Source organism: Camelus bactrianus, chromosome 6 (genome assembly GCF_048773025.1).
Source record: "Camelus bactrianus isolate YW-2024 breed Bactrian camel chromosome 6, ASM4877302v1, whole genome shotgun sequence".
Classification (NCBI taxonomy): domain Eukaryota; kingdom Metazoa; phylum Chordata; class Mammalia; order Artiodactyla; family Camelidae; genus Camelus; species Camelus bactrianus.
The window spans coordinates 64,542,412-64,564,914 of record NC_133544.1 but is presented as its reverse complement, the minus strand read 5'-3'; the positions used below and the strand labels follow the sequence as shown (position 1 = coordinate 64,564,914).

General features: G+C 53.3%; 1 protein-coding gene across 2 annotated transcripts; it reads left to right on the top strand.

Annotated features, from left to right (window-relative positions):
* The first annotated feature begins 2,549 nt into the window (after positions 1-2,549).
* ARHGEF40 (Rho guanine nucleotide exchange factor 40) lies at positions 2,550-22,420 on the top strand. Of its 2 annotated transcripts, XM_074365827.1 has the most exons (24): positions 2,550-2,701; positions 5,319-5,516; positions 6,136-7,381; positions 7,516-7,683; positions 7,825-7,945; positions 8,513-8,609; positions 8,719-8,799; positions 8,929-9,045; positions 11,849-11,944; positions 12,048-12,163; positions 12,521-12,647; positions 14,248-14,370; positions 14,475-14,618; positions 15,388-15,998; positions 16,126-16,360; positions 16,765-16,851; positions 17,429-17,644; positions 18,337-18,507; positions 19,287-19,464; positions 20,209-20,313; positions 20,539-20,682; positions 21,190-21,320; positions 21,683-21,728; positions 21,884-22,420. In XM_074365827.1, exons 1-23 carry the CDS (start codon positions 2,699-2,701, stop codon positions 21,722-21,724), a joined length of 4,557 nt encoding a protein of 1,518 aa, XP_074221928.1. In that variant the 5' UTR covers positions 2,550-2,698; the 3' UTR covers positions 21,725-21,728; positions 21,884-22,420. The 2 variants fall into 2 exon arrangements, with proteins under 2 accessions (XP_074221928.1, XP_074221929.1); XM_074365828.1 differs by lacking the exon at positions 20,539-20,682 and having other exon boundaries at positions 2,551-2,701.
* The last annotated feature ends 83 nt before the right edge of the window (positions 22,421-22,503 follow it).

Sequence of the window (22,503 nt, the reverse complement as noted above, 5' to 3'; positions counted from 1 at the left end):
GAAATTTCTTGGGGATTATTTTAACTATTACTTATTTTAGGATGAGCCTGGACTGTATAACCAGGCCCTGTAACTTAGTGGTGGAGAATGAAGGCTCTGGTGTCAGACTGCTTGGGTTCAAATCCTGACTTCTCCACTTCCTGAGTAGCTTACAGCAAGTTTTTACATTTCAATACACCATAATTTCACCTGTAAAATGGGAGTTTGATAAGCTCCAAAGAATCTGAAATTGGTGAGATAAAGTGAGAACTGTTTGTAAATGCAGGGGAGGGCTTTTAAGACTGGTCAACTCCCTGTCTCTAATTCCTCCATTATAATCTTTTCACTTCACATCTCCCCAAAACATATACATCAACACACACTTCCTTGTATAGACACACACTTTCTTGTACAGACACACACATGCACCACATGCATATACCCACTTTTAGGTAAGAGCCTGGATTCTTGGAGATAGTGGTATTTAAACACTATAAGCATATCTGTCACCTTACTTAATAAAATAAACCTTTCTAATTTAGCACAGATTTAAACTACAAGAAAGGAATAACTGGCTCCCAGACTTTGCATCCAAAATCCCTCACCCCATAGGCTCAAAAACTTTCAGTGACTTCCTTTTTCCCATGGGGTGAAAAACTGATCCACTCCTTTTTTTCCCAGGAGTTTACTAGCTCCTAATAGCCAGCTTAATTTACATGCCACTTCCTAATTGGGGGAAACATGTATTCTACAAACCGTTCCCCAAACAATGAGTATAAAAAATGCAAGACCTGGTAAAGGAAGGTTCAGACTCTCTGTCAACACTGGGAATGGGTAAGCTGGGTTTGAACCAAGTGAATAAAGTTCATAATATACCCCAAAGAAAGTTTCCTAAATTCTGGTAACCCACCACTGGGCAGCATTTTCAGAGTGGACACCAGGGGGTAGCAAAATCTCACTCTCCTAGTTCTCAGCACTAATTATAAGGAAGCTGGAGAGTCTGGATGACCCATTGATGGAAAAGAGTTCCAGCTCCTCGCCTGTAACTCTGCTGCGAAGACTATTCCTGAGGTTTGCTGCCCTGGATTTTTTTTTTTTTTTTTTTGATGCCATGGAGCAGAGAGATGTCTTGCCTCCAAGAAGGATGAACATTTTCTTTTTCCTCTCTTCCAGACTGCAGGAGTGGAGAAAGGGCTGAGATCAGAGTTCTGAGGAGGTGAGAGAAGAGCTCATCACCTAGGTGACGCCTCCCCCCCTCGGTCCCGCGCTGTTCTGAAGACTGCGAAGAGGCTCTGGCCTCCTGGCCTCGTCGCAGCTGCGTCCACTGGCAGGACGTTTTCCAAACGTCACCCCCCAGCTGCAGTGGCATACGCCTTCTCGTCCTTCTCTGGGGTCTATTTGGCTTTCCGATCTTCTCAAATGCTCACCTTTTGGAAGCCTCCCCTTCCCATGCCTCCCACTCCCACTTTCCAGTGCCTGCTCAAAGATGGAGGGGGGCGCAGCATCTCTTTGCTATGCCTAAGCCTCCCCTACCCCTCCTGGGGGACCCTCGACAGGGCTTCATTTCCCATCCAGAAGCGGTGGAGGATGGATGAGGCTAGAACTTTCTTAACTAGCCCACCCCTTTTGTCTACTGCTTCAAATAGCCATCCCCACCGCCACGAGCCCTAGCGGCCCTGGGAGACTCTATTGCCACCCCACAAGAAGGAAGAGTCTGGCTTCCAGTATCCGACCGTGGGGCTGAATGGGAGTCTGGTGCCTTCCCTCCGCTAGCTAGGGGAGAGATAGGGGATGCGGAGGGGAAGGGGCAGAGAGGAAAGAACTCAGAAAACGTCAGCCGAAGTGCCTGCCCCTACAGGAGGATCCTGATCCCGGGACCCTGCGCACATTCAGCCTCGACGTCCACCCCCTACCCAAGCCTTCACCGCTCCCTAATTCCCCCACGCCCCCGCCCTCCCCTGGCCGCACAGAGGAGCCCATTGTCGGAGCCCGAAGGCTCGGAGCCGGAGGAGATGGGAGGGGAACGAGGAGGGCGGGCAAGCCCCCTGGAGAGTGGGAGGAATCCCCCGATTTCCCTGCCCTCTGCTCCACCGGAGGCGGGCAGGGGCCTGGGAGGGTCTCTTCTGAACTCCAGGTGCTGCCGAAGTCTGGCAACCAAGGGGAAAAGAGGTTCCCAGGCGAGTTAAAGTTGGGAGGCTTCCGGCCACCAAACGACTCCAGTCTTAGGCTGGGGACGCCAGGGAATTCATACACGCCCCAGCCTCTGGACTGTCCCTTGCTAAGACTAAACTGATCCCGTAGGGAGCGAGGCGGTGGCGGGAAAAGAGGGGCATCCTAGGCGGCACGGGCCTCCAAGGGTCAGGGACGGCTACCCGCTGGAGGGCAGGCGGGAGGAGGAAGGTGATTGCGGGAGAGCGGGGCAGATCCGCTGGGGGCGTCCGGGGAGCTGCCAGAGGCTCGGCGCGGTTAGAGGGAGTCCCGGCAGGGGGTCCGGCGCGGAGCGAGAGGCGGGCACTGAAGGGCGGGGCGGGGAGGGGCGGCCGTCTCGACCCTCCCTGGCGGGGCCCCGCGGCCTGGGAGCCCGAGCGGACCGAGCCGCCACCGCGGCCGGAGCTGTCCCCTGGCCAGACCCAGCGAGACACGAGCGGCGGGAGGGAGGCGGCAGCGCGCCCGGCCCCGCCCGCCCGCCCGAGAGACGGACGCGGCCCCGCGCCGAGCCATGGTGAGTCCCGCGTCGCAACCCGGTGTCCCCTCCGTCTTCCCGCAGCCCGCTCCGGATCGCCAGCCCCCTGCTTGGTGCCTCTTGCTCCTGCTTGGAACTCTAGAGAGCTCCTGGGACTCTCCTCCCTCCCATCCCCCCTCCTTTTCTTTGATCTGTCTGTCTGTATGCCCCACTGTCTGGCTTTGTCCCCACTGGGTATTAACCTCACTTCTTCTTTCTTTCTCCTCTTCTCCGCCCCCTCCCCCATCCTCCCTTTGGTTCCCCCACCCCACCCTCCAATCCACACACCTCCCCTCGCCCTCCTCTGTCCTGACCTGTGCCTTCCTTTGCAGGATCTTCCCTCCCCCTCTCGGTCCCAGTTCCTTACCCGCGGGAGACCCCTGCGGGTTTGTGCTGCAGCGGCCCTGGAAGGGGCCCGGCCTTGGGTTATGAGAACTGACCTGCCTGGAACCACCATTTTCCATCCCATTCCCCAGCCCGGTGAGCCGGGCCCACCCATCCGGCCCTGGGGGACCGGCCACAGCTGTGGCTGGGCAGGGGCCAGGGACCTGACCAAAAAGGGAAATTCCCGCAGAGAAAGGCTGCCTCAGAGTAGTGGACAGTGGGGAGGGGGCTCACAGTTGCCAGGCGGCTTGACGTTGCCAGAGCAGACCAGAGATGCGGTGAGGGGAGAAGTGCTCACGCTGCAGGGAACAGAAGAACTGTCTCAAAGCATTTCTGCTGCAGAAGGGAGGGAACATTGGCGGGAGCTCCCTGCAGCGGGTTGGGGACCCTGGCAGCAGCAACTCAGGGCACAGGAAGCGCGAGGGCACTGTTAAAGAAGGGAAGCCCGTACCAACAGGAGTGGACACTATCCTGTGAACTTTCACTCCAAAAGTACTATCTGAAGAATCACTGCAGCAGTGGGCACTGCCAAGGAGAGCGCCCACTGCGGGACGGATGGGGGAGGCAAGGCCAAGGGGGCGCTCACAGCAGGGAGTGGAGGAGGGGGAGAGGCCCGGCCAGGGGGCGCTCACCGCAGGGAGTGGAGGAGGGGGAGGGGCACTACCGGGGCTGCTCCAATACAGAAGGAAGGGCACCCCCTGGCAGGGACGCTGGAACAAGAAGAAAGAGGAACTGGGCCAGGGAGAGCTGACTCAGTCTCTCTGGTCTTCTTTTTGGTCCCGGCCGGCGGGAGGCCCGGTCTCCGAGCTCCAGCCCGCCGCCTCCCACCCCAGACCACTCCTCCCCTCCTGCCGCTGCCGTTTCCTGTGGCTGAGACTCTCGCTCAGCCATGAGCTCACCGCCCCTAATGGGTTGCAGCTGCCTTGCCGCTCCAGCTCTAGCTCCCCCTTCCAGGCCTCCGAGCGGCGGCCCACTCTGCCCCCCACCCCCACCCCGCCCAGCTCCACCCTCCCCCGACCTACGCTCCCGGCGCTGGCCGGGTCCCCGGAACACTGGGGGGGTCTGTCTGCTCGCCCACACACCTTGGGGCCGGGTCTCTGTGCTGACGCACTGAATGTCTGTCTCTGGAGTGGCTGCCTAGCTTCTCAGACGGTCGGGACAGGCGGGCAACTCTGGCTGGAAGGACTCAAAAGTAAAATACGCAGTTTTGTCCTCAGGGCAAAGGCGGTGCGGGGGTGGAATGGAGGGGAGGCAATTGGGAGTAGAGAACTAGATAAACACTTCAGTGACCATCCCTTTGCCCGGTTACAACAGAGAAATCTGATAAAAGAAATTTCAAAGCCACCTTGAAAGAGAAATAAGTTTGCAAAGGAATAGCCCGAAGGGTAGTTTTTTCCGGGGAGATGGAGAAAGATATCCGACTGATTCACTTCGGGAGGCGGGTCTGGAGGAAGCAAGGCTGAGGCTTCTGAGACAGTGGCTCCTGGTAGAGGTTGGTGGGGAGGCCCTACAGGAATCAGAAAAGATTTCAGCTCCAGTACATACCAGCAAGGCCTCCTCCTCCCTTCCCTACAAGTTCCTTTTGTGACTTTTTCCTCTTTCAGCTGTCCCCACCCAGGTCTTTGTAACCCAATTCCACATGCTCTGAAAATGGGTGATTGCTTTCTAACCACTGTGGGAGAGGGAATGGGGCTAGAAAGACTCGAGACAGAGAGCCCTTTAGTCCTCCTTCTTCCCACCCAGTGACCATCTCCAGCATATGACTGTTCATGGGTGGTGGCACTTCCATTTTAAATGGGGGTCTCTGGATGGTAGGTCCTGGGCGGAGGGACTTGTAGGACGGCTGTGTAAAAGAGCTCCCTCCAGAGCTCTCAGCCATCAGTAACTTCCCTGATGGTCCAGGGAACATATCTCTTTCTCAGGAGAACCTATGCAGTCGCCCTTTTTTACAGGAATCAGGTTTGCCCTGATCAGAGACATTCCTGAAAAAAGTCTCCCCACATCTCCAAAGCCAAGGTCTCAGAGCTCTCAGAGGGAGTACACTGCAAGGCCTGTGCACTCCAACTGGCCCAGCCCCACTCCCATCTCCTGCTCCTTCAACCAGCGTTTACTGACTGCCGTCTCTCTGCACACACTTTGTGCATGATGGGGCCCCTGGGGAACACAGCCGGCCTCCAAGGAGCCATCCTTGGGTGAGCTCTAGTGATCTGCAGCCTGGTCCTGTCTCTCCCAGGAGCCTGAGCCAGTGGAGGACTGTGTGCAGAGTACCCTGGCCGCCCTGTACCCACCCTTCGAGGCAACAGCTCCCACACTGTTGGGCCAGGTGTTCCAGGTGGTGGAGAGGACTTACCGGGAGGATGCACTGAGATACACACTGGACTTCTTGGTGCCCGCGAAGCATCTGCTTGCCAAGGTCCAGCAGGAAGCCTGTGTGAGTGAACGCATCCCTGTTCTATCTCTTCTAAGATCCACTGCCTCACCCCAGAGACCAGCCAGACTGACTAATTTCCCCCCATGCAGAGACGCCGCCACCCTGATACCAATCCCTGCAGAAGCAATGACAGCTCAGATACTAACACACAGACACTCATCTTCCCCAAATATTGACCCCTAAGAAACATCAACACCCAAAGACCCTGACCCTCCAGACCCAATTCCAGACATTTTCCCCCCTCGTATCAATTTTTCAAGAGCTAACTCCCCCAGATATGACTCAACAGAGTTACTTCTACAGATAAAAGACCTCTTAAGAATCTCTGACTCCTCCAAGACAATGGCATCTGCTGACCGTGTCTTTATAATGGCTCAGTTCTTACCCTCCCACTCATGGAACTAGCTTCTGAGAGAAGCTTCCTACCACCAGAAAACTGATCAGTCCCCATCTTTTCCTCTGTCACAGGAATACCCCAAGATAGCCCCTCCTGCTCCCCAGGGGTTATAATCCCCAAGGCATAAGGCCACTCCTGCCTAAGGTAGTCCCATTCTGACTGCCGCCTTCTGCTGGTTTCATCAGCAGAGGCCTGAGCACAGCCTGCCACCTCTCTCCCCAGGCCCAGTACAGCGGTTTCCTCTTCTTCCACGAGGGCTGGCCCCTCTGCCTGCACGAGCAGGTGGTGGTGCAGCTGGCAGCCCTACCCTGGCAGCTGCTGCGCCCGGGAGACTTCTACCTGCAAGTGGTGCCCTCGGCAGCCCAAGCGCCCCGCCTGGCACTCAAGTGCCTGGCCCCAGGGGGTGGGCGCGTGCAGGAACTGCCTGTGCCCAATGAGGCCTGTGCCTACCTGTTCACACCTGAGTGGCTACAAGGCATCAACAAGGACCGGCCAACAGGTCGCCTCAGCACCTGCCTACTGTCTGCACCCTCTGGGATCCAGCGGCTGCCCTGGGCCGAGCTCATCTGCCCTCGGTTTGTGCACAAAGGAGGCCTCATGGTTGGACATCGGCCAAGCACGCTACCCACAGAGCTGCCCTCTGGACCCCCAGGGCTCCCCAGCCCCCCGCTCCCTGAGGAGGCCCTGGGCACCCGGAGTCCCGGGGATGGGCACAATGCCCCTGCTGAAGGACCTGAGGGCGAGTATGTGGAGCTGCTGGAGGTGACACTGCCTGCAATGGGGAGCCCCACGGATGCTGAGGGCTCCTCGGGCCTCTCCAGGACCCGGACGGTACCCACACGCAAGGGTGCTGGAGGGAAGGGCCGGCACCGGAGACACCGGGCATGGATGCACCAGAAGGGTCTGGGGCCTCGGGACCAAGATGGAGCACGCCCACCTGGTGAGGGGAGCAGCACTGGAGCCTCCCCTGGGTCTCCCTCGGGAGCTGAGGCTCTCCTAGAGGCAGCAGCTCTGGAAGTATCTGAGACCCCAGCAGAGGTTCTGGGGGAAGCCTCTGAGTCTTGCCTCCTGAGGCCAGGGGAGGTTGGAGGAGGAGCAGGCCAGGGGGCCGAAGGGCTGCCGGGCACTCCTCGGAGAACAGGCAAAGGAAACCGGAGAAAGAAGCGAGCTGCTGGCAGAGGGGCTCTTAACCGAGGAGGGGACAGTGCCCCATTAAGCCCTGGGGACAAGGAGGAGACCAGCCACCAGGAAGCCCTTGGTAATCTGCCCCCACCGAATGAACACGAGCTTTCAGGGTGCAGCCCAGATAAAGAGGAGTGTGAAGGCCCTGGGAAGCCAGAGTCGGAGCCGAAAGTGGAGCTCAAACACGCAGATGAAAAAGAGCCTCAGCCCCCAGAAGGCTGTGGGCCTGTGGAAGAGAGGGCCAGAGAAAGAGTGCAGGAGGGGCCGAACCTGGTGTGCGTGGCAGGTGAGATGACAAAGCAAGGGCCAGGGTAGGTGGGGCCTAGGGAAGGGGGCTGGAGGAAGAGCAGGGGTGATGCTGGGCATGGAACAGCCAGAAGTGTCCTAACTTCAGGCTCATAGCTCTGCCTGTGTCTGCAGGACCCACCGTTCCAGAAGAGTTCCTCTCTGACCCCCCAGCACCATCCCTAGAGACAATGCAGGAAGTAAAAGGGGACAGCATCCCAGAAGACGCCCTTCCGGTCTGTATCTCTGATGACCCTGATGTAGCTTGGGACCTGATGGCATCTGGATTCCTAGTCCTGACTGGTCAGTGGGCAGCAGTGGCTGCAGTTAAAGGGGTGGAGGAGAGAGAAGCCTCCAGGGTGGGCTGCAGAGGGAGGCAGGGTGGATGGGAGGTAGCCAAGGCCTGCCCCCAGCCAGGACAGCCTGGCCGTTTTGTGTCCCCAGGAGGGGTGGACCAGAGTGGGCGAGCTCTGCTGACCATCACCCCACCGTGCCCTTCTGAGGAGCCCCCACCCTCCCGAGACATGCTGGGCACTGCTCTTCACTACCTCCACTCCCTGCTCAGGTAACCGAAGCTCAGCGCCAGCACCCTGCACAGTAACCTCCTGTGTCACTGGGATCCTGACCTCCTCTCTCTTCAGCACACCCAACTCCTGACCTCTAAGACACCCTCTTCTTCCACCCTCCAATTGTCAAGTCATTGACCTCTGACTTGTAGAGTATCTTCAGCAGTCCTCAAAATCCACACTGACTTTCAATATCCTAAGACATTACCTAGATTATCAGAATATTGATTTACTCATTCAACAACTATTTCTTGAGCACCAGAACCTGTTAGGCAGCATACTATGTGCTGGCATTGAGCTCATACCCATCCAGAGCACAGAATTTCTAATTTCCAAACCCTGATCCCATGACCCTGTAGCCACGTGAATATAGACTCTAATTGCTAGGTCACCACCTCTTGGACATACATCCCAGACTTTTACCCATTGCCAGGAGCTAAGTTCTGAGGATGAGTAACACTAAAACTAGACCCTATGCCGTTATCCCCCCAATACACGCACACGCACACACACACGCACACACACACACACACACAAAGCATCCTTGGCTCTTCCTGCCTCCACAGGCCTGATCTACAGATGCTAGGGCTGTCTGTCCTGCTGGACCTTCGCAAGTCACCCCAACTGCCTCCAGCACTCATTCCTGTCCTGAGTCAACTTCAGGTAATCAACTCCTTGATGCGGAACTTCTCCTGTATCCTAACTCTTCCCTAGTGGCCATTCCGGGCCATCCAGCTGCCCAGAGTTTAGGGTTATTCTTCTTTGCCTTCAGGACTCGGGAGACCCTCCCCTCATTCAGCGGCTGACGCTTCTCACTCATGATGACCCTACAACTGAATTCCATGGACTTCAGGTTTGAGCCCCTCACTCCCACCTAGTCCCCATCAGTAGTGGGTAGAGAAGAGGCTGGCTGGAGCCCCAGGCCAGTCCCTGCATCCCTAGGTGCCCAGTCCAGAAACCACCTGCCTTTACATGTCTACAGGGTGCTGAAATGCTGTCAGAGAGTGATCTGAAAAGAGTGGCCAAGCCAGAGGAGCTGCAGTGGGACTTGGGAGGTCACAGAGAGCCCTCTCCCAGCTACTGGGTAGAGACACACCAGGTAAGCTCCACCTCCCCCACCCAGGACACTGAAAGCTAGGAGTGACCCGGCAGAGGACATTCTAGGAAAGAGGGGCAGATCTGAGACATGACCAAGGGGTTGGGAAAAAGTGGCTTCCCTTCCATTCAATTCAATAAGTGTTTAAGGTTCACCATTCAACAAGTATTTATGAGCGCGTTCAATTCCAAATATTTATTAGCAAAATATTGTTTATGTACCCTGGGCTACTAGGGAGATGGGATGTTATGTTAAATGGGGTGTATGTTAAATAAATTCTTTTTTTTTCCGGTTTTGAGATGTAATTAACATATAGCGCTGTATAAATTTAAGGAGTATAGCATAATTTGACTTACATACATCATGAAGTGATTACCACAATTAGTTTAGTGAACATCCATCATCTCCTATAGATACAGAATTAAAGAAACAGAAATGTTTTTCCCTGTGATGAGAACTCTTAGGATTTGCTCTTTACAACTTCCATATATAACATATAGCACGTGTTAATTATATTTATCATGTTGTACATTACATCCCTAGTAGTTACTTATCTTATGACTGGAGATTTGTACCTTTTGACCATCTTCATCTAATTCCCGCCTCTCCTTCATCTCCAACCTCTGGTAACCATAAATCTGATCTCTTTCTTTATGAGTTTGTTTTGTTTGTTTGTTTGTTTGTGAAGTATAAATGACCTACAACACTTATTTCTTGGTATACAATATAGTGATTCAATATTTCTATACATTTCAAAGTGATCACCACAATGTCTAGTTACCATCTGTCACCATACAAAGATACTACAGAATTATTGACTATATTCCCCCCCACTGTGCATTTCATACTATGGCTCATTTATTTTGCAACTGGAAGTTTGGACCTCTTAATCTCCCCCACCTATTTCTCTCTTCTCTCCACCCCTCTTCCCTCTGGCAAGCACTTGTTTTTTCTCTGTATATAGAACTCTGTTTCTGTTTTGTTATGTTTATTCATTTGTTTTGTTTTTAAGATTCCACATAGAAGTAAAATCATACAGTGTTTGCCTTTCTCTGTCTGACTTATTTCACTTAGCATAATACGTCTAGGTCCATCCATGCCACAAATGGCAATATTTCATTTTTTATGGCCAAGTAATATTCCACCGTATATATAATTCCACATCTTTTTAAGCCTCTCATCTATTGGTGGAAACTTAAGTTGCTTCCATTTCTTGGCTATTGTGAATAATGCTGCAATTAACATAGAGGTGCATATGTCTTTTCTAGTTAGTGTTTTCACTTTCTTTGGATAAACATCCGGGAGTGGAATTGCTAGATCATATGGTAGTTTTATTTTTAATTTTTTGAGGACTCTTCATTCTGTTGTCCATAGTGGCTGTACCAATTTACATTCCCATTAACAGAGCATGAGAGTTCCCTCTTCTGCACATCCTCACCTACACTTGTTTTTCTGAAAGGTGTGAGGTGATACCTCACTGTGGTTTTGATTTGTGTTTCCCGGATGACTAGTTCTCTTGACCATCTTTTCATGTGCTGTTGGCCATCTGTATGTCTTCTTTGGAATGATGTCTATTCAGATCCTCTGCCCATTTTTCAACTGGGTTGTTTGTTTTTTTGATGTTGAGTTGTATAGTTCTTTGTATATTTTGGATATTAACCCCTTATAGGATATATCATTTGCAAATATCTTCTCCCACTCAATAGGCAGCCTTTTTGTTTTGTTTATGGTTTCCTTCATTGTGCAAAAGTGTTTTAGTTTGATGTAATCTCTTTTGCTTATTTTTCCTTTGTTTCCCTTGCCTAAGGAGACATATCCAAAAGTAAAGGTCTTTTACCTCCTTAGGTTGGTTTATTCCCATATATTTTATTCTTTTTGATGCCATGGTAAATGGGATTGTTTCCTTCATTTCTCTTTCTGATAGTTCACTGTTAGTATAGAAATGCAACAGATTGCTGTATGTTAATTTTCTATCCTGCAGCTTTACTGAAGTCATTGATGAGCTCAAGTAGTTTTTTGGTGGCATCTTTAGAATTTTCTACATATAGTATCATGTCATCTGCAAATAGCGACGATTTTACTTCTTCCTTTTCAACTTAGATATCTCTTCTTTCTTTCTTTCTCTCTCTCTCTCTTTTTTTTTTTTTTTTTTTTTTTGTCTCATTGCTGTGGGACTTTCAATACTATATTGAATAGGAGTGGCTAGAGTAGGCAGCCATGTCTTTCTAGAACTGAGAGTCAGAGAGGCTGGTTCTGGGTCCCTGTGACCTTGAACAAGTTACTGTACCTTACTCCTGGAGATGGTGCCTTTCCGTACCTGCTCCCTGCACCAACATTCACCCTTAAGTACCTTGCCCGCAAAGAACAGCAACTGTGATATAACTGAGCCAAGTATTAAAAGGGGTCTGTAACATGGTCTCTAAACTGTGGATCAATGGGGAAGTGGATCTGAATAGGCAGAGAGGAGGATTTTACGGGCTGCAGAGCCAGTGCAGATGAGGGAAAGGAGACTCGTGTTTACTAAGCTGTGAAATGTACCATGCTCATGCTATCTGCTTACCTAGCATCAGCTCTGTAAACCTTTAAATCCAGTGTGTCTTATCATGACTTTACTGTTGAGGAAACTGAGGTTCAGGAAGGTTTCTGGACCTGCCCAAGGTCATACAGTTAGTAAGCAACAAAGTCAGAAAGCGAACCCAGTATTGCCTCCATAAAAGTCTCTGAGGCTGCCTCACATCCACCCTAGGGCTTAGGCTCCTTATCCCAAACCCCGCTCCTGGACTCCACCCCCACATGTGTGTTTCAGGAAGTGGCAAGGCTGTGCCGCCTGTGCCGAGGTGTGCTGGGCTCTGTAAGGCAAGCCATTGAGGAACTGGAGGGAGCAGCAGAGCCAGAGGGAGAGGTATGAAGTGAGATGGGACAAAAGGGGATGGAGTGGGGATGCAGCTGGGCTGGGCTCAGAGCCTTCTGGTGGAACTCCAACTGTCAGCTTCTTCCTCCCCCAGGAGGCGGCAGGAATGCCTGAGCCCCTACAGAAGGTGCTGGCAGACCCCCGGCTGACGGAGCTGCAGAGAGATGGGGGAGCCATCCTGATGAGGCTGCGCTCTACCCACAGCAGCAAGTACGAGGGAGGGACAGGTGTGCAGGGGCAGGTGGATGGGGGGATGGAGACACAGCAGATGTCTGCCAGTACACTTAATCAGGTATCGGGACGAGATATCATGGTTTTTCACTCATCTCATAACCCTCACAACATCCCTAGGTGCTAGTTACAATTATAAATGGGGATTTGGAGGATCAGAAATGTCCAATGTCTTGGCCAAGTTTAGTCAGTAAATGTAGAGTCGAGATTCAAACCCAGGCCCATACTCTGACCCAGGAGTCTGTGCCACCTCCCGTGTTGGGATGCAAGGATGGAATCGCGTTGGAGGGCTTGATAAGGGCAATGGTTCATTCTGCCTCCCACCCTCTTTCCCAGGCTAGAGGGCCCAGGCCCAGCGACACTGTATCAAGAGGTGGACGAAGCCATTCACCAGCTGGTGCGTCTCTCCAACCTCCACGTGCAACAGCAGGAGCAGCGGCAACGCTTGCACCGGCTCCAGCAGGTGAGCCAGGACCCCACCATGCCTCTTACTCAGCCTGGGGGCCCGGCATCCAGCACCCCCTTTCCACTGATACTTAACAGTTGATGCTATTCTCCTAACCTGGCTTGGTTGAATGGCCTTCCCTCTCTCCTCATCTGCCCTGGAGGTTGATCGACATCAGTATGAGAGTCATCAAGAGGGAGATAGCATCTCAGCCCCAGCAAAGAAGAGAAGCCAGATTCCTCACTCCCAATGTTTTTTTTCTTTCCCCCTTTTTTTTGGTGGAGGGGGGCAGGTAATTAGATTTATTTATTTATTTTTAATAGGGATTGTACCCAGTACCTCGTACTGCTAAGCATGTGCTCTACCACTGAGCTATACCTTCCCCACCACCCCTCCCCCGCCCCCCAACTGTTGATGTTTAATCAAGGATCCTTAGAGATTGTGGGAGATGCTCGGTGCCCTAGGGGATTTGGGGAAGAGCCAATTGATTGTGAGTGCCTACCTCCTTAGCTTAAAAATAATAAACGTCTATGGATACCAGCTCCCTCCACTCCTTATGCAGTGTCATCCCCCAAACCTGAGGCTAGAAAGGTCCCCCCTCCCTCCACCTTAGGAGAACACAGTGAAAGTCACTAAATGCCTTGGAAACCAAGGCCTCTCTGTGGGGAAGATTCAGGGGTAAGTCTGGCTTCTCTGAACCTTGATTCTTCTCTCCTGAGGTTAAGCGCTCCATAGGTACTTGCTCTCCACCCTCCCTTGTGGGGTAGAGGGGTTTGAAATCTGATTGTCCCTCCCTAGCCCCTAAGTGTGTTGAGCGAACAAGTCATGGACCTGCATGTGGGCTCAGGGGAAAGGTCATCTCAGGGTCAATGTCAAAGGAGGGTGAAGGCTGAGCTCTCTGTTCCTGAGATTTCTGCATATTGGCTCCTTCCATCCCAGTATCCAAGGGTTTGTATCTCCTACTGTTTGTTTGCTTGCTTGCTTATTAGCTGCCCCTGCCAACCCCCGTCTAAAACCTGTCAACACACAGGATTTGGAGTCTAAAGTGCTCAGCTTGAGTTCTAGCTCTGCTAGGAGTGAGATGTTGGACAAGTCTTGAAGCATCTGAGTTCCCAAGTCCTCATGTGTAGAATGCGGATGATAACAAGGCTTACTGCACACACACGCACACACACACGCCTGGGCCGTCTCTCCAAACCTGGTCCCTGGGACCCTTGCCCACCCATCACCAGGCTCTGTGAACGTGAAATTTCTCCTGGCCCTCAGTATCCAAAGGATGGTCATCCCCTCATCCGGCCTCCAGCTCACACCAGTTTTACCTATTTCACCTCCAGGCATAGCCCTGGAACCCTAACATGCCTCCCTCAGTGCCTCCTGCCAGCCCAGCCTCCCCTGCATCTGGTACTTTACAAAGATCTCTAAATCACTTTCTCACTTGACCCTTGTGGAAACTACCACCATTCACTGGTATCCCTTCCACTTTACAGCTGAGACAAAATAGTTCACCCAAGGTTCTATGGATTGGGGTGGTAGAGCTGGAACTGGATCTCAGCTTTCCTTTCCACTGCACGGCCCTCTTCTCCCTCACGGCCCTGCTCTCCCGCCCTGTCTGCCTCAGGTGCTCCAGTGGCTCTCGGGCCCAGGGGAGGAGCAGCTGGCGAGCTTTGCTGTGCCTGGGGACTCCCTGTCTGCCCTGCAGGAGACAGAGCTGCGATTCCGGGCTTTCAGCGCTGAGGTTCAGGTGAGAAGTAGGGGGGAGAGGCAGGTGACAGGAGACTGGTGGGGAGGGAAGGGGAGACTGACTGGGACTGAGGGCTGGGTCTGAGCGCAGCCTCCCTTCTCCAGGAGCGCCTGGCTCAGGCGCGGGAGGCCCTGGCCCTGGAGGAGGACACTGCCTCCCAGAAGGTTCTGGATATCTTTGAACAGCGCCTAGAGCAGGTTGAGAGTGGCCTCCATCGGGCTCTGCGGCTGCAGCGCTTCTTCCAGCAGGTACGTGGTGAGCCTCTTGCTTTCTTCTGCCTGGAGAAGCTGATTGGGTAGATTTAAAAGCAGGGACTTAGGAGGCCCTCTCCTAGGCTTTGACTCTTGGCTCTGCCACCTACTTTTTTTTTTTTTTTTTTTTTTTTTTTACCCATTCATCTGTTTTGTTTTTTTTTTTAACATTTTTTATTGATTTATAATCATTTTACAATGTTGTGTCAAATTCCAGTGTTCAGCACAATTTTTCAGTTATTCATGGACATATACACACTCATTGTCACATTTTTTTCTCTGTGAGTTATCATAACATTTTGTGTATATTTCCCTGTGCTATACAGTGTAGTCTATTCTACAATTTTGAAATCCCAGTCTACCCCTTCCCACCCTCCACCCCCCTCTGCCACCTACTTGATGGATAACTTGGGACAAGATACTAAACCTGAGTGTGCCTCGTGGCACCTACCGTACAGGGCCAGGCGAGGATTACATGAGCAATATATGAAAAGCTCTTAGTAGAGAGCCTGCCTCTTGTAAATTCTATGTAAGTATCAGCCATCCTTTCATCCAGCTCCTCTGTCTCCATACCAGCTCAGAGTGACATGTTAGTTAGCCAGTGATGCTGGGACAGTGAGGGGAGGTGTTCTGAGAGGACTAGGGGGTGATGGGCATCGGGAAGCCATCGGCAAAGGAGGACAGGAGCTGTCATCGGACAGCATGTGGGAGATGCACAGGGCCTCACTGCTTCCTCTCCCCATTCCCAACCTCTTTGGCCTTGCAGGCACATGAATGGGTGGACGAAGGTTCTGCCAGGCTAGCAGGAGCAGGGCCAGGTCGGGAGGCAGTGCTGGCAGCCCTGGCCCTGCGGCGCGCCCCAGAGCCCAGCGCCGGCAGCTTCCAGGAGATGCGGGCCCTGGCTCTGGACCTGGGCAGCCCCGCGGCCCTGCGAGAATGGGGCCGCTGCCGGGCCCGCTGCCAAGAGCTGGAGAGGAGGATTCAGCAACAGCTGGGAGAGGAGGCGAGTCCTCGGGGCCACCGGCGACGACGGGCAGACAGCGCCAGCAGTGGGGGGGCCCAGCGGGGCCCCCATAGCCCCTCACCCAGCCTCAGCTCCCTGCTGCTGCCCAGCAGCCCTGGGCCGCGGGCAGCACCATCCCACTGCTCCCTGGCCCCCTGTGGGGAGGACTATGAGGACGAGGGCCCCGAGCTGGCTCCAGAAGCAGAGGGCAGACCGCCGAGGACTGTGCTCATCCGAGGCCTGGAGGTCACCAGCACCGAGGTGGTGGACAGGACGTGCTCACCCCGGGAACACGTGCTGCTGGGCCGGGCTGGGGGCCCAGAAGGACCCTGGGGAGTAGGCACCCCCCGGATGGAACGCAAGCGAAGCATCAGGTGAGAGCCCAGCCTAGCTGGTGCCCGAGGTAGGCCCAGCTGCCCAGCATGGAAAGAATATGATTGTTGGGGTGGTGACATCCTTCCATGCCCCAGCCTCCTCTGTCACTCCTTGGTGTACCTGCAGTGCCCAGCAGCGTCTGGTGTCTGAGCTGATTGCCTGTGAGCAGGAGTATGTGGCCACCTTGAGTGAGCCAGTGCCACCCCCCGGGCCTGAGCTGACCCCTGAACTGCGGGGCACCTGGGCCGCTGCGCTGAGTGCCCGGGAGAGGCTCCGCAGTTTCCACCGGACACACTTCCTGCGGGAGCTGCAGGGCTGCGCTAGCCATCCCCTGCGCATAGGGGCCTGCTTCCTTCGCCATGTGAGTGAGCCTCTAAAATTTTCAGGGCTTCTCCCTTCACACACTCCTGTGCCATCTGCTCGTCCCTCCTTCTCAGTATCACTCCCCCAACCCCAACCCCACCCCCACCCCCACCAAAATGTGTGGTTCAGGGCGCCGGGGCCTAGTGCCCTTTGCTGCGCTCCTCTGCATCTACTCAGCCGCTGTGTCCCTGCCATCAAGCATCTACTCAGCTGCTGTGTCCCTGCCATCAAGTGCTCCCTGGCCTTCGCTCTCTCCATGGGAGCCTGTCATTCTGCAGGCAGACTGAGTGCTCCCTGGTGGCCTGTCCATCCTCTGGGCTATACAGGATATGGAGGAGGAAAGGGAGAGGCTTGTCTGTGGGGCCTCACCAGGGATGACTTACTGCTTCCCTACTGACACAGGGGGACCAATTCAGCCTCTACGCCCAGTACGTGAAGCACCGGCACAAACTGGAGAATGGCCTGGCTGCCCTCAGCCCCCCAACCAAGGTAACCTTTTCTCCAGCCTTCTGGGGAGGAGCCAGGAAGACCTAAAATCCACCCAACCTCAAAATCTCTCAGGGGAAAAAAGCTTTCCTGGATGTGCCCAGGGACATCACCTGCCAATAATCTCCCAGAATTGCTGAGGGTGGGACAAGCACTGGATTGGAGGCCAAATAAGCCCGGGTTCTTACCCAGTCCACTGAGGGACTTCGGGCAAGCGTTTCTCTGGGCCTGTTTCTATAGCTAAAATGGGGGCAACATTCACCGTATCTAACAGGGTGCTCTGAGGATCAAAAGACCTCACGTCAAAAGATGTGAAAATGACTTCAAAAGTTGAAAGCCAGAGAGTATAAGGGAGTATTTGCATTTCGTTTTTATTCCCCTTCAAGATGTAGAGTATAGCTGAATCTCCTGCAGGCCTACCTATGTTTTTCTAGGGAAAGGATTTTCACCTTACCTTTGGCTCTATCTGGGCTTGATCTACTCCCAAAAGCCTGAGGTACCACCCCTCTTCCCCAAAGAACTCAGCTCCCACCAGCTCCAGCCCTGCCTCTCATTGCCGTCTGTTTTCTCCCCAAACTAGGGCTCCATGGAAGGAGGCCCTCACCTGCCCCGGGCCTTGCAGCAGCCCCTGGAGCAGCTGGCCAGGTATGGACAGCTCCTGGAGGAGCTCCTAAAGGAAGCTGGACCTGAACTGAGTTCTGAGCGCCAAGCCCTTGGGGCTGCCGTGCAACTGCTCCGGGAACAAGAGACTCGTGGCAAAGACCTGCTGGCTGTGGAGGCGGTGCGTGGCTGCGAGGTGAGGCCATGGCTCCAGTCACTCAGCTCAGACTGCCTTGCCCTGTGGCCTCAGAAGCAGTGTGGGCTGGTGACCAGACAACTGGATGCAAGTTCACAAGGCCCCAGGCTGTAATTTCTAACCAGCTGGATGGCTTTGATCAAGGTCTGAACTTTACTGGGCCTCAATTTCCTCACCTATAAATAAAGAAGCTAAGTCCTGCCCAACATCCCGTGATCCTACATCTGCCTGCGCTTTCCTGTTCCTTTCCTAATTCTTATCTCTATCTACCCTGCACTTCATTCTGTATCTTAACAGTCAACACACACCTTATTTTCCTCTCCTTAGTCTCTTTCCAGCCCTGAGGTTCCAGAACAGGTTGGAAACCTACTCCCCTGGGGTAGACCTTTTGCCCCTTCAATTCTTCGCTGATTCTCTTCCTGGGGCAAAATGGTGCTTTGGTTCCCAGCATGCAAAGGCTTCCCCATTGGAGGCTATAAACCCTACTGTGTAATGTACCGTCCATCTTCAGAGGCAGGGCTGTGCTGTCAGGCCAGGTCTGCTGTGCATGGTGACCAGTGGATGGATTCTAGGCCCAGGGCTTCCTGAGAAACAGTGCATTAGGCCCCTTGCCCTGTAAATCCCATTTTTACTCCTATAAAATACATAGAAAGTGCTCCAGGGCCAATGACCTTTCCTCTTCCTTTCTCCAGACGGACCTGAAGGAGCAGGGACAACTCCTGCACCGGGACCCTTTCACAGTCATCTGTGGCCGGAAGAAGTGCTTTCGCCACGTCTTTCTCTTTGAGCATCTCCTCCTGTTCAGCAAGCTCAAGGGCTCTGAGGGGGGATCAGAGACCTTTGTTTACAAGCAAGCCTTTAAGGTACAATGCCTGGGGGCTGGCAGAGGGGTTCAGAAACCTCGGGACGGGGTAGGAAGTCATACTGTTCTTGAGAACTCAGTCCCAAGCCAGGTTCAGAATCTGAATCAAACAACAGGTTAAGGTGTGGAGGTGACAGAAGTCCCTGTCATTGGTCTGCTCCGTGGGGTATTCCTCATCATTCATGCAGAAGATGCATGAGGCATTCCACTCCAGAAGGGAGGAGGACCTTTCCCACTGAGAACACGCATGCTTTCTGAGTTGGGGGGGGGCATGTCCCTGGGGGATGAGGAGAAAGGACACTATAAATATAGCTTAACTTGTTGGAGCTGAAGAACCCAAGAGGAGGGAAGCCTTACTTTAGGGAAACAGCCTAATAGCCCTGATATCCAGATAAACATCAATAGCAGCCCGGAGCTAGATCAGGCTGCATGGCATGATCCTAAGGGTTTCTAGATTTGTCCCTTACACTAGGTCCAGCAGAGTCCAGTACAGAGGGAAGAGCCTAGGTTTGGAATAACGTAGATATGTGTTTGAACTCTTTTTCTCTAATGAGCTGTGATAAGCCCCTGGGTAAGATGCTGTGTCTCTGGGCACTCCCGTTCTGTAAATTGTGGTTGTTATGAAGACTAAATGTAGAGCACTTGGCACATGGTAGGTGTTGAGCAAACATTTACTGAGCGTCTACCAGATGCCAGGCTAAGTGTAGTGCTTCTCCATGTGGCAGCATCTAGCTAGGACGCACTCTGTCCCCACCCACCCTCCTCCGCTCTCTCTCTCAGACTGCCGACATGGGGCTAACAGAAAACATTGGGGACAGCGGGCTCTGCTTTGAGTTGTGGTTCCGGCGGCGGCGTGCACGAGAGGCATACACACTGCAGGCAGCCTCACCAGAAATCAAACTCAAGTGGACAAGTTCTATCGCCCAGCTGCTATGGAGACAGGCGGCCCACAACAAGGGTACTGGGCAAAGCTGGGAGAGGGTGTGCTTGGGGATCAAGGTTATTGCAGGAGGTTAGCTGGACAGTGTTGAGACAGCCTGGGAGAACAGGGTGTAGGATGGAGAATGACTTATGGGAAGATTCCAGCTCTGACTTGAGGGAGATTGCTAAGATAAAAATTAATCTGGCGTGCACCAAAAGGAAAGCCGATTTCAGGGAAGCAAGAGTAAATGGCTGGGCGAAGGAGAATGAGAGACCTCACTGAACCTGCCTTCCAGAACTTACTTGCTGTGTTACCAGGATTAGTTTGTTTTGTTTTGTGGGGGGTGCTAGTTTTCATTTTAATTCTCTGAACCTCATTCTACTCATCTGAAAAATGGAAAGCAGCATTTACATCTTAGTATGCTAGAACTAGGACTAAATAAGGTGACATATATGGAAGCACTTGATAAACCATAAAGGTATGTAAACATGGGAGTTTTGCTCTTCATGCGCAAGATAAAGGGAAGAAGGTGAGTAGCAGAAGAGAAGCTGGAATGCCAAATGGGCAGCATGCAGCACATAGCAGAGACAGATGACTGAGGGAGAAGTCGAGGACCACCATCACCATCCACACTGTAACAGTCAACAGGAAGAGTAACGAGATAGCAGAAGAATGAGAGGGAGGAATGAGAGCTGGGAAGGCGTAGAAGGAACCATTACAGCGTCTGGGCTATAGTGGGGGAGGGGCAAAGAGGTTGGTAACGGGGTCTCTGTTCCCTAGAGCTCCGAGTGCAGCAGATGGTCTCCATGGGCATTGGGAATAAACCCTTCCTGGACATCAAAGCCCTTGGGGAGCGGACGCTGAGTGCCCTGCTCACTGGAAGAGGTGAGGGCCAGAGTGCTGGGGGGTGGCCCCCAGAAGTCAAGACCCTGAGAGTGAGGGCACAGTGCAGAAGCGTGGTGGAAAGTAAGGAAGGGTACTGAATGGATATGTCTTCCCAGAAACTGGGGGACTGACTGGGAGGCCCTCTGTGAGACTGAGGGTCATTTCAGGAAGCCAGGAGGGCTTTCCCACACCAGCACCCCACCCCTCCACCCCCACTCTCTGCAGCCGCCCGCACCCGGGCCTCGGTGGCCGTGTCATCCTTTGAGCATGCCGGCCCCTCCCTTCCCGGTCTCTCACCGGGAGCCTGCTCCCTACCTGCCCGCGTCGAGGAGGAGGCCTGGGATCTGGACGTCAAGCAAATTTCCCAGGGTGAGGCACCTCTCAAGGGGTGGCTCCCAACAGCTGGGTCATCATGGTGATGTTCAGGCTGCTTGCTGCTGAGCAATTCCTTTCTCTGGCCAAGTAGCCCAGTTGCCATGACAACTATGTACAGCTTCCCCATTGCTAAAAGAGCCTTCCATCTGGTTGCTAGGGTGATGCTTACAGCAGCCTGTTGCTAAGAAGCACTTCCTCTGTACCTCTCTCTCTCTAGCTCTCCTTGGGTTTCTATGGAAACTGCTTCAGCTTCCTGTTGTACCCTCCTGGTTCACCACGGCAATCCTTATAGTTTCCTGTCGCTTCTTCCCTGGTTGCTCTAATGATGCTGCTGACAATTTCCTGCCTCTTGGTAGGGGGGTTCTCTTGCAACTGGATTGCTATGGTGACTTACAGCTTCCTGTTGCTATGGAGCTTTTTCTTCCCTGATGGAGCAGCTTGGTTGCTTAAGGTAATCTAGAGGGGTTCTATACCATGCTCTCACCCTAGCTTCCCCTCCAGCCCCAGAAACACTTGACTCTTCTGGAGATGTGTCCCCAGGACCAAGAAACAGCCCCAGCCTGCAACCCCCACGCCCTGGGAGCAGCACTCCCACTCTGGCCAGTGGAGGGATCTTAGGGCTGTCCCGGCAGGTAAGTCCCTGCAATAGGGCTGAGAATGGGATGGTCTCTTGTAATCATTCAACCTATGAGGGGCAGGGGGATGAGTGAGCGTGTGCTCCCAGCAACGGTACAGGTTGGATGGATATGTTGTCTAGTCTGCCTTTCTCCTCTCCCCCAGGCCTGGCTGAGAGGGATCCAGGTCAGAAGTGAAAAGGAATCTTTAATAAGGAGCACAGTGCAGGAGTGATGGAAATCAAACTTGGATTAAATCAGCAAATTCAGGAACTTTGGGGAGGAAAGAGAAGTGAATTAATTGATAGGCTTGGTGGGGAGGATATATGCACGAGGTCATTTCTTATCCTTTAAATTCACTGCAGTTTCTCTTCCCTCAGAGTCATGCCCGAGCCCTGAGTGACCCCACCACGCCTCTGTGACTGGGTGAGTCAGTACCCCTTTCTACCACATCCAACAGCCTTCCCTCTCGCCCGTACCATCCTTCCTTCCCCAGGCTGCTTGGGAGACAGCTAATCTCCCCCCTCACCCCCACCCACTCCCCTGCCCATCCCATCTCCCTCTTCTCTCCTGGCTTCTAGAGAAGATCCGGACCTTGGCTGCAGCCCCTCCTCTCTGCACATTTTGGGCTGGGATGGCAGGGGAACCTAGCGGAGGACTGGAAGACCATTGAATTCCTTCCTTCTGCTTGCTGGACGGAGAGGAGGTCACACGACCAATGTTTCCCTGCTACCGCTATCTCTAGCTCTCCCCAGCCAGGTGCCTTCCTTCAGGAACCAGAGTGGCCACATTTGCTTGCCTTCATACCCTGAGGTTGGGGAAATGATCCCTTATCCAGTCCTTACCCATTGTGAGCCACTGCATACTCCCAGGACACCGGTCCGTGTCAGCCCTTCCCCGACAGCCTGTGTTCTCCCCTTTGCCCCACCCACTGACTCTCCCTGAGAAGACTCATCTCTGCCAGGTCAACTTGAGTTCCTGGTGACTCCATTCTGAGATGTCACAGGAAGCAGAGCTATGCAAAGCATTACAGTAGGGTGGGGCAGGGAACTGCAAACTTTATATATGTAATTACTGTTATTATAATACTATTGTTATATTAAATGTATTTACTCACACTTTGCCTCTGAAGAGCTAGAGCAGAGCTGTGAGTAGAGGTGATACCGCTAACTTGAGCCCTTCCCCTTACCCAACTATTAAC